The 11,247-nt window shown below is 36.2% G+C and overlaps 1 protein-coding gene across 4 annotated transcripts in view; it reads left to right on the forward strand.

The window, feature by feature from the left end:
- Positions 1 to 11,160, forward strand: part of NETO2 (neuropilin and tolloid like 2) — a 29,632-nt gene extending 18,472 nt beyond the window's left edge. For 2 of the 4 annotated variants that reach the window (XM_040571319.1, XM_040571321.1), the window contains 3 exons: positions 2,773 to 3,001; positions 7,389 to 7,502; positions 10,147 to 11,160. In XM_040571319.1, coding sequence (XP_040427253.1) covers positions 2,773 to 3,001; positions 7,389 to 7,502; positions 10,147 to 10,727 — 924 coding nt within the window. In that variant the 3' untranslated portion in view covers positions 10,728 to 11,160. Of the gene's footprint in view, positions 1 to 2,772; positions 3,002 to 6,317; positions 6,453 to 7,388; positions 7,503 to 10,146 lie in introns of those variants that run through there. The other 2 variants (XM_040571320.1, XM_040571322.1) reach the window with 2 other exon arrangements.
- Positions 11,161 to 11,247: the final 87 nt, after the last annotated feature.

Consider the following 11,247-nt stretch of genomic DNA (forward strand, 5'->3'; position numbering starts at 1 on the left):
ATACACTTGCTAATTACTTACAAATTGCACTGAAGAATATGTAATTTTTCTCTGTATAACATACACATCTGTTATTTGCTTCTGTGTGTGTATTAAAGCACATATTACTACTTGCCTGTACCACATGTACATAAAAGTTAAAAAATATGTATTTTTAATAGCAGGACTTGCCAAGATGACAGTCATTCTTATCCACCACTAAGAGTTAACTAAGTAGCCCTATTCATCAACTTCCAAATCAGTACTGAAACAGCAACCTAACAGACAGAAATAAGAGGACAAGACAAGAAACTAAAACTCCACTGATATATCTGAGCCTTTGAGGAAGTGAGTCAACTCCCAAGAGCCCTGTACTAGTCTCAGTAATAGTAGCAGTTCTTCCAGAAACAATAATAAAACCATTTTCTCTCTACATTTCCACTTGAGTGCACCAGGTCTTATGCTTAAGTATTTTAATAAATTATTGAATGTTGCCAGAAGGCAGAGTTGTAGCTGGGTCAGTCCTGAGATTAGACCATCATCCTAAATTATTGAGGTAAAACATTACCGAAAAATAACTCTTCGTATTCTAAGAGTGGTTTCCCGAGCTTCAATTCTGGCAGAATTATGATGATAAGACCCATTAGATCTGATATGGTTCCATCTCTTGAAAAAACTAAGCATAGACATTTTTAATTTCCTCAATTTGATTTTGCATTAAAAATATATTTTTAAACTAACAATTACAGCAATGAATAGGCTTACAAAATCTGCACAATATAAATTTAATAAATCACTCCAGATTTCAGAAAATTACTAGAATTATCAGTATAATCTAAGAGCAAAGACCTTTTATATTTACTTGCCTGGCACACTAACTAGAAGGAGCTTTTGCAGAGCTGAACCCTTTCAATGGAATTATTCCTTTGTTTTCATATGCAGATAGCTCTACTAAAAATGTGCTAATTTATTTTTAGTTTCCATTGTAATTTCACAGCACATACATAAAGCCAATCATTAAATGAAAATACCAGCACATGCAGCTCAAACCCCCCCATGTTTGTGAGATAAAACATCAATAGAAGACAGGTTCTCAGTGTAGCTGAGAACTTCCACTTGTAAATCTCAGACAGTGGGGAAAAAAAAAGAAAAAAAGACTATTTACAGAAAATCACCTTGCAAATCACAATGCTGAACATGCATGGAATCACGTGTGTTCAGGGAACGTACTTAGGTACAAAAAAAGTAGCATAGTGAGTAGCATAGTGAGCAAAAGTAGAATAGTGAGATGAAGCATGAGATAGTATGACACAGGCTGCACCTTATCACAGAATGTGCAAGGGGAGAAAATGCTGGCAGCCTGCTTTTGGAAAACAGCAGAAAGAAAGGAGAAGCCAGGTTGTACAAGTGTAACCAATTTTTTATGTTCTCTCTTACTGTGTTTTAAATAGAGCCTGTTAACTGTAGGTGGGGGGCATGTGTTGGTGTTGTTGTTTTTTCTCACATATGCTTTTGTTTTAGTGAATTCTTTAAAATTCAGTTTTCACGCTAGTTAAGGTTAAAAGCAGGAGATGGTAAAAGGGCAGAAAAGCAGGTAATATAGCAGTAGTATGGTATTCATCCACACCGTCACAATCTAAACAAGAGTTTGAGATTCCTGTCAGTAGGCAGATGCATGAAAAATTGTGCTGTTGAAAAGGTCTTTAGTATTCGTGGTATCAGCCAGACAGGCCATTGTAAATGCACAGTCAAGACCCAGGCTTATCCAAGGAACGCACTGAGGACCTCATGGTTTAGAACCTCCTCTCCCTCAGCCTCCACATGGATAGATTTCTTCTCTGTCAAAATTATGGACATCTTGGGAATTTTAAAGATGGCTTTAATTTACAGGTGGCTTAATTATATATCTCATCAACTTTCACTAGAATTTTGAGAGTTCCAATATAGACGTACAAGGGATTAAAAAGCCCAATGATCTTTCTATGCAACGCTAACTTAATTGCAAGCTTTCTCAAGATTCCTGCCCTAGCAAGATAAATTATTTGCTTACTCTTCAAGTACCATCTTGGTCTTCCAATTTCTTTGCTGCATATGCTCTACCACATATGTTACTTTTTCTTTGGTTAGATTTCTATTTTTGGAGGAGTTAAGATTGGCTTAATTTTATTAACTCTTTCTAGATAGCCAGTTTACTTATCTCCTGCTTCCATTTTTATTCAAATTACCCATGGTTTTCATGGTTTATGTCTTTCATAACACAGCTATGTATAAGTAATTAGCTTCCATTCTGAAGCAACAAATTTTAATTTCCTTCTTTCACTTCAGAGCTTTTCTCACTAGATTCCTTCCCTTATATTTTAGCCTGATTTTTATGAATTAAAAAGGCAAGAGAGCAGTCAAAAGACCATTAAGTATCCTTTCAGGACATTTATGTGTTCCTTGCATCTGTTCTAGGGTAACAGGCTGTACGCTTAGCAGAGCTGCTTACACCTTTATTCAGCTCGTGTGTTGATTTTTATTTATTTTTTCCCCAGGGGGAGCAGAAATACATCAGAGTAAATTATTAAGTAAAGATTGTTTGGGGAGGGGGAATGAAATGGAGACACTTATTACAAATTCCAGGTAATATCCCACATTGACCTTTAATGAGAGGAAATGCAAGTTTAAAAGCATTGTGAATCAGGAATTACACAAATGTGTATGGGGACAAAACATCTTATTCAAGTCTAAAAATCAAAAACTGTCTTCTCTGTATTACTTTTCCTGGATATATTCATTTCTGTTTTATAACAGATTTATTTACGATTTCTGGACTATCAAATGGAGCATTCCAATGAATGCAAAAGAAATTTTGTTGCTGTCTATGATGGAAGTAGTTCTATTGAAAACCTGAAGGCAAAGTTTTGCAGCACTGTAGCAAATGATGTCATGCTGCAGACTGGGACTGGCGTGGTACGAATGTGGGCAGACGAAGGCAGTAGACTAAGCAGGTTCCGAATGCTGTTCACTTCATTTGTGGATCGTAAGTACATTTTCAAGTGCCTATTCTGCTATCACGGTACTTCAGGTATTTTAGGAAAAGCCATTAGCTATGTCTTGTGCAGCAGGAACTTACACTGTTTCCTTCACATACAAGTAGGTAAGTTAAATACTTGCTTTATTACAGTTATGAGCATGGTTCCTGAAGAATGGCTTTCCTCCTTTCTTAAAAGATTTATTTTTCCTTTGAATTCAAGAATAATACAGCCTTAGGGTAGGTCCTTCTCAATTATTTCTACAAAGGTACACAGACTTACTTAGAAGACAGCAGTGAGACTGAAGTGTGCTATCCCGTTAGCACCCAACTTCTGTTTCCCTGCCAGACACCACGATAGACTCTCCTCAAGCCCACCCTGGACAGTCACAAGGCTAGGAAACACTTGTGACCCTGCTGAGTCTGGATATTCTTCCTATCCACAGCCCTACCTTCGACTGCAGATCTGAAGGTACCCCTGCTCCTGCCACACCTAAGCTGCTGCCTCCTTTCTCCACTGCACATGGCTCTAAAACAACCCCATGTGTGCTCCCTCACCAAAGCCCGGTTGTGTTACACAGCCACGAATAAGGCAGTTGAATTCAAATTTATTAAGAAGGCTATATTAAAAGCAGAGCTACAAATGCTGTCAGGGCTTCTGTTTGGATTCCATAGCCTGCCTTAGAGAGAGTCATTATTCTTATTGTAAATTAAGATGCTTCTTGAAAGCATTCTGTCTGTGAGATTTTCTTCTAAGCACTTTCTCTCTGAACTTAATTGAATTTGGTTGCCTCACATATTTACAAAGGACAATATGGCCCACATTGCAGAATGTGGAAACTGCAAAGAAGTGTCATCTTCAGCACAGAAGTAAACTGAGTTTGGAGGTGCACAGCAGATCTGAGATATACGCAGAGAACTGAATAAAATATGTCTGCTACTTCAGGAGAGCAGACCTATGCTTGTGCTAAAGGTTTTCAGAAAGCTCTGCTTGGAGTGTAAGTAGTACACATTTGCTGCCAAAGACATAACTGTTTTTGACAGAAGTAACATGTCTGTAGAAAGTTCTGAAACGGATCCTGGTCACCATCTTGCAAAAAAATTCAAGTTACAGGTAACAGGTAGTTTGATGTTCAGCTCCATTGAACAGGAAAGTTTAACACAGAATGAAAGATAGTTTCTGCACAACAGCCTTTATAAAGTAACAGCGATTGAAGGTAACTAACTGTCTTATTGCCTGCTTTGTGTACATGGTAGTAAGAACCAGTAGAAAGAACATTTCAGAAACTAGTCTATTGTTTAACCTAGAGTAGGCATTTAACAAACTTTATTGTGAATTTAAGTATGTTTTAAGCACAACCTGCTTACCAAATTTGTAACAGCTTTTCCAGTACCTTTTACTTCAATACACTTATTAATATTAGTGATGAAAGCTGGAATTAATTGCACTATCTCAAAAATGCTACGAACTTTTCCAGGGGAAATTATCCCTGTATATTTTAAATATTATGAGGCAGGGGAGGGATGAAGTGCAAGATGCTGAAACAGTAACCACTTCTAGAGCTGAATAACTTTTCAAAGTTAGAATTTTAAAGGAATTCAAAAGTCCTTGCCAGAAGAAAGTCTGCAAAGGCGTGCAGTTATTCTTATTTATCTTCTAACTTGACATACTGTCTGTCTTGGATAGGGTAATTCAAAAGTATGTTCCTAAAAACTGAGCGTTTCCTGTATTTTTAAATAGTCTAGTGATAATCAAGTTTTCAAACTGAAAATAGTGAATCTGGGTTTATCTTCTCTTCAAATCTCTAACCTATTTTTCTCTTCTACCTTATTAGTGATTTGTAATTATAAGAAGCCAACCATGAAAACAATCAATATTTCTGAAAAGATTTACATAAATGAGCTAATTGTGCATGACAGTCACCTAACACATACCTAGTGCTGCTTGCAAATTTGACTAAGTAATTCAGCTAACAACATTAAAAATCAATGTATTTGATTTCTGGCTTGATTCAATACATGAATAATGCTATATATAAAGAACACTGTGAACACTGTGCAAGTTTTAGGCAGCTGTTATGAGAGGAGTCCAGCTATGTCCTTGAAGTCCTGGACTGGAACCAATCAATCACTGTGACTGGTAGTCAGACTTTTTACTCCCCATATAACAAACAAAGGAAAATGAAGTCAATTTGTCCCATTTTCATGGACCTGTGAGCAAAAGCCATCCCTAAAAAACATTAAAGAAGCTACACAGGAATGTAAAATAGAGAATGTGCTGGGGGATGGAGAGGCAGCAGCAGAATGCATCATCCAAAAAGATACAAATTGAAAAAATACAGGAATAAGAAAAGGAATGTGTCTTGCATCATAATTCTTCCTCTATGCCTCCAAAAGAACTACAACTCCATACAGATCCGTACTGAAACACTAACAAATACACATGGATTCCTGGCAGCTGCTCTGGACACCAATTTCATAGATCTTCCTTTGTCTCAGATATTTTAATAGACGGTGTAGACTATTACATACACAGCTTTTTAAAGTTATTGTATATAAAGGATAAATAAGATCAGTATCGAACTCTGGGGAACACCACTATTGACTGCCTGCAGCTGGACTTTCTGCCTCTGATCACATTCCTTTATGCCTCTCAGTTGAGTCAGTTTTCAGTCCACCGCACTGTCCTCCTACATAGCCTGTAATTCATCAGTTTCTCTACAAGGCTGTTATGGGACACAGTTTTGAAAACCTCACTGAAGTCAGGATATACAACATCCACCACTCTCCCCATATCTACCAAGCGAGTTTATTCCATCCCAGAATGCAAGCGGATGGCTCAAGAATGACTTCCTTATTGTAATGCTAACGTCTCATTCATAACTGGTATAATTGGCATGAGCTATAACTTTCTAAGCATTGATAATACTTTAAAGCAATGTCCTTCATTTTCTGAATCTACTTTCCAAACAATTAAATTCTCAGCTCAATTCAGTAATTATTACATGTATCTTCCTCACTATGACATTTTAAAATACTAAAGTTATGGAGATAAACTCTTCCAAAATACCTTCTAAATAAATTCTGTAGTATGTTAGAGGAAGAAGTACTACAGTGCTTGTACTACAGTTAAAGCAAGCTTCCTATATGGGTCTTCTTGCCAGGTTGTCAGGGGTTAAAATTAACATGAAGGTAGTACAAAAGATTAAAATGAATGAGTGGAGATTACGAAAATTGAGTGCAGTAAGAAATGGGAAGACATGCATAACTGGGTCAGGAAATGCAATTTCAAAATTAAAGGCTTGAATTTTCTTTTCTTCTTTAGGCATGACTCCTATTTTTGTCACTGAGTCTGAAGCCTAACAGAAGGAATAAGTGAGAAACATGAGGTATTCAGGACTTGTCCCCCTCCTCTAATTGTACCCTTTGGGTTTCACTGTCGGTTTCAGAGAATTCAGACTACTCAAGAATAAATTCTTTCTATGAAACCAAGTAATAGAATGTCTATCACAACATCTGTGCTATTTAATATATAATTGATTACAGTAATAACAGACACTTCTGTGATAAAAATAACACATTGCTGAGACAGAAAAAAAATAAATTCTTGTCTAGTGCCCTTAAGTCATAGAGAATTCCCCAAGTATATTATTTAAAATATATGTATTATTTTTCAGGATGTTCTATAAGTATTTTTCTAACATCAAGGAGCTATAACAAACATTGATGCAAAAAATCTTTAGAGAAACTTTCTAGTTAAAGTATTTCTTCAAATTTCCAGCTATATATAGACAGATAGATAAAAAGATGGACTTTACTCTCTTAATCGTTGCATTAGTTCTGATAGGAGGATCTAAGAGCTTTGATTCACAAACGGGAATGACTTAGATGCCTCCAGTTACTGAAATCTCTTGCAGTTACTGAAACAGTCCTCCACAAACTGAAATCTGATTTGTCTTAAGATATTAATGGGCTCCAAAATGCAGATGTTCAGGAGCTGTTTCACAGCCATTTACACAGCAGATATACGGCAGACTGAATAAATTTATAATTGATGGTGAACATGTGATTTAAGTATTAAGCTTTTAAAGACAAGTATTAAAGCCTTCTTCCATTACTTGTGTCGTGTGACTGTCTTTCTACTACCTGTTTTGAGCAAGAAAGTTTTGTTTGTAGCATTGATAAATACACAGGAAAACAACCAACCAACCACGGAGTAAATAATCTGTTAATTACTGATGTGCATAAGAATTGTTTCAGTTTGAAACTGTAAAGAGAAAAGAACAAATACGCATGTTAAAAGCAACAGGAATTTACTATCTTTTTTTTTTCTTTTGTCGTGCAATGTATGACTTACTGAAAATTCCTAACATTTTCTTCCTCTTCTCTACTGCAGCTCCCTGCTCAGGCAACACTTACTTCTGCCATAGCAACATGTGCATCAATAATTCTTTAGTCTGCAATGGCATTCAAAACTGTGCATACCCTTGGGATGAAAATCACTGCAGAGGTGAATATAGTGCAAAGTATAGCCTTTATAACCCAGGCTGGTCAGTTTGCCTTTCAAGAAAGTCCTGAAATGTCCTTTCCTGGAAATATGCTGAAGACAGCTATTCTCCTAATCTCAGAACGGTGTTCCAAATTTTTTATTTAAACTCAGGAGGCATGTAAGCATACTAAAGATTGATCTAACTGCTTTATAAGTAAATCTCTTCCTCTTCAGCATGAACTTTTCATTTTAAAAGAATAATAGCTTAATAGGAAAAAGAATGTAGTATTTGCCAGGTTCCATCATATCCATTTCTAAGTTTTAAATGAAGCAAGTTGTAGGGACAAGTAATGCCTTTTATTAGGAAAAAAAATGATACAGCTGGAAAAAGACAGTCCTTCGAGCACAGTCTTTTTCCACTCTAAAGTAGAAGCAGCAGTCTCCAGAGATAAATGCAAATTTAAAATATTTGTTTTTATTTTAAGTTCTTAATCATTGAGACCATCTCAGAGTACATGCACCTGCTGCATGTGGTGTAACAACTAGTGGGAGGAAGGAGGGATTGGTAGGATGTGAAGAAGTCATCACTTATGGAAAATAGAGACACGTAAAACACTGCTTCTAGAACCTGGGGCAGAGAAGTATTGTTTAAACTGTCACAACTACAACAAGTCATTTCAATATCAGGCTTTGTACAGAAAGTTCTCATGATTTGAAGAAATTACTATTCTACTCAAGCACAGATATATTTATCTGTCTTTCAACAGTAAGCGAATTTTCAGAGTTGAAACAAAAACAGTTTAAGGTCTATTTTTTTTTCTTGCTAAAGAAGCAAAACAAGAACTTGTGCTCATCTGACAAATGGAATGGCATAAGTAGGTCTGAAAAAAAAAACCTGAAAGATTAAAATATGTACTCAGTTTCAAAGAGAAACTCTTAACTGTAGGAAGGGTCAAAACTTTCTCTAAGAAAAACCTTGAAATAAAATAGTGTTTTGTTCTTATTATTATTTACCAAAAGACTAAAGTTTGATTTCTGTACTCAAAAGCTATTTTGCAATTGTATTTCGGACAAGCATTGTAAAAAAATCACACTGCTCTAATACACTCTAAGGGAAGGTGCATTATATATGTGTTACATATTATGCAAGTTTTCCAGCTAAAAATCATGATCCATAACTGTTAAGTTTTCAATGGATAAGTAAGTTTTCTCTAAATAATCCTTAGCTTTAATAATATTCTGTGTTCCCTATTAAGTGGAATTGCTGGATCTATTTCCCATCTCTAAGTGCTTTTCTAGAACCTCACGTAGAGTCTACACTTCACTAATGCACTACAGTATTTCAGAAACAAAATTTTTTGAAAACTATATCATTAGATAAGAAACCATCTTTCCCAATATTTGTGCATCTGATGCTGAATAATCTACCATGTTTTATGTTGGATACAATTGAAACGCTGCTTCAGTAGTTGCACAGCAGATAATTAAAGGATAGTTGAAAATTGGATCCATCTTGTCAGCTAAGGCAGACTTAAGGAGACTGATGAAACCAAAAGAACAATTTTGTCTTTGAAAAGAAGGCTTCTCAATTGTGCTCAGTTCCCAGAGGCACCTAGAGTTCTCATTTAGTCCATGTCAGTGACTGCCTAAACCTGATTATGTTGCAGCCTACCTTACACCTAAGGCCAGTGGGTCATACAAATAAATAGTTTTAAAAAAAAAATCAGTCACATGCAATTTCTTTTAAGAGACTGGGGAAGACATCACCTTTTGATTAAGACCTTCTTGATGAAAAAAAATCTTCCAAGAATTAAGAAACCTAGATACAGATGAGAGAACTACCATAGCATTGAAATTTGTATCTCCCACAGAAGTATGCTAACAAGAGCCAAACTGGGTAGGACAAGGGGAGATAGGCTCATTCATATTAAAGCAATAAATGTAACTCAGAATAAATAGGCTAAGCTCTGAAGTGAAACGGTATTTCAGACATGAATTATTAGTCAATTCCTCAGGACTCTGTTTAGTATATGGGTTGTTTTACATTGCATAAGTTGGTATGCAACTCTCTCCATGCACTGTGTGTGGAGTACCTAAGTGCATAACAGACATATCCAGATGCCAGGAGCATGATAGCTGAAAATATGCAACATTTAGGCAACATTTTTTTCTACAGTCTTAAATGCTTTTTCCCCTCGCTAGCAAATGTTACAGAGTCTATCACTGGAGAAATCTTGCAATCCTCTAAATGAAGTATTTTTACAGAACAGAAACCTAACTGGAAAATTTGAATCTCCAAAAAAGAATTTTAAGTATGGAAAACCATCTTGTACTGATGCTGCCATCTTGTGTGTTTCCATATGAAGTACTACCCAAAAGTGCCATATTATTTAGGTTGGTTGAGGTTTTTTGCTCACCCTTTCCCCACACTCTTTCCCTAACTGAGTTTATTACCATCACTAATGAAGATGGGGAATTAGACTTGCTGAATAAATGCACAGATCTAATATAACAAATCATACAGGTCTAGTCTCTAGTACCATGAATTCATTTCATTAATAGCACAGCACTTACGTGGCAATCACAATGCAGCTTGCTTTGTTCTAATATACAGTCCAAAATATGAAAAGTAAGAACTCTCATAATCCCCATTTTTTCTTTGCAGAAAGGAAAAAAGCTGGATTGTTTGAACAAATCACCAGAACACATGGAACAATCATTGGTATCACGTCAGGGATAGTTTTAGTTCTTCTTATCATTTCAATTCTAGTACAAATAAAGCAACCTCGCAAAAAAGTTATGGCTTGCAAGACTGCTTTCAATAAAACTGGTTTCCAGGAAGTATTTGATCCTCCACATTATGAACTGTTTTCACTGAGGGACAAAGAGATTTCTGCAGATTTGGCAGATTTATCAGAAGAACTTGAAAACTATCAGAAAATGAGGCGCTCTTCAACAGCTTCCAGGTGCATTCATGACCACCACTGTGGCTCTCAAGCCTCCAATATAAAACAAAGCAGGACAAACCTCAGCTCCATGGAACTTCCCTTCCGCAATGATTTTGCACAACCTCAGCCAATGAAAACATTTAATAGCACATTCAAGAAAAGTAGCTACACTTTCAAACAAGCGCATGACTGCCCCGAGCAAGTCATAGAAGACAGGGTGATGGAGGAAATTCCATGTGAAATCTATGTTAGAGGAAGAGAAGATACAGCACAAGGTTCGTTATCTATTGACTTTTAATTTCCTAGTTAAGGTGTTATCAGTGTACATAGAGGACGCTTGTGTATAAGGACAGTGTATATATTAAAAGTGTATTATATGCAGCGTGTGAGATGCACACACTTTTAGGTTATTATACTTCATTTGAAAAAAAAAAAAAAAGGAAAGAAAGAAAGTCTTCATAACTAATTTCTGCTGAAGAACAGTGGACTTCCTCCCATCCTCCCAAGCTACCTGTCCGATGGAGCAACAAGCCAGACTTTGCATGGAAATTGGAAGTTAAGGATGTTGGGGGAAAGACAGCAACAACAACCACCACTGTCATTGATCAGCAAAAACAGTGACTACTACCCTTCTCTTCACATCGTTTTCTCTTATTTAGATGTCTGCTTTTCAAGACAATTTTAATACCTCAGTTACATAAATAAAAGTAGTTAAGTGCACCACGTATATGTCAACATAGGTGTCTTATTGTATTTGTCAGATTGAAAGAGTTAGTGTTAAGTGCCAGTTAAGACTCAAGAGTTACATTACAGCCATC

This window comes from Cygnus olor, chromosome 12 (assembly GCF_009769625.2).
Source record: "Cygnus olor isolate bCygOlo1 chromosome 12, bCygOlo1.pri.v2, whole genome shotgun sequence".
NCBI classification, from domain to species: domain Eukaryota; kingdom Metazoa; phylum Chordata; class Aves; order Anseriformes; family Anatidae; genus Cygnus; species Cygnus olor.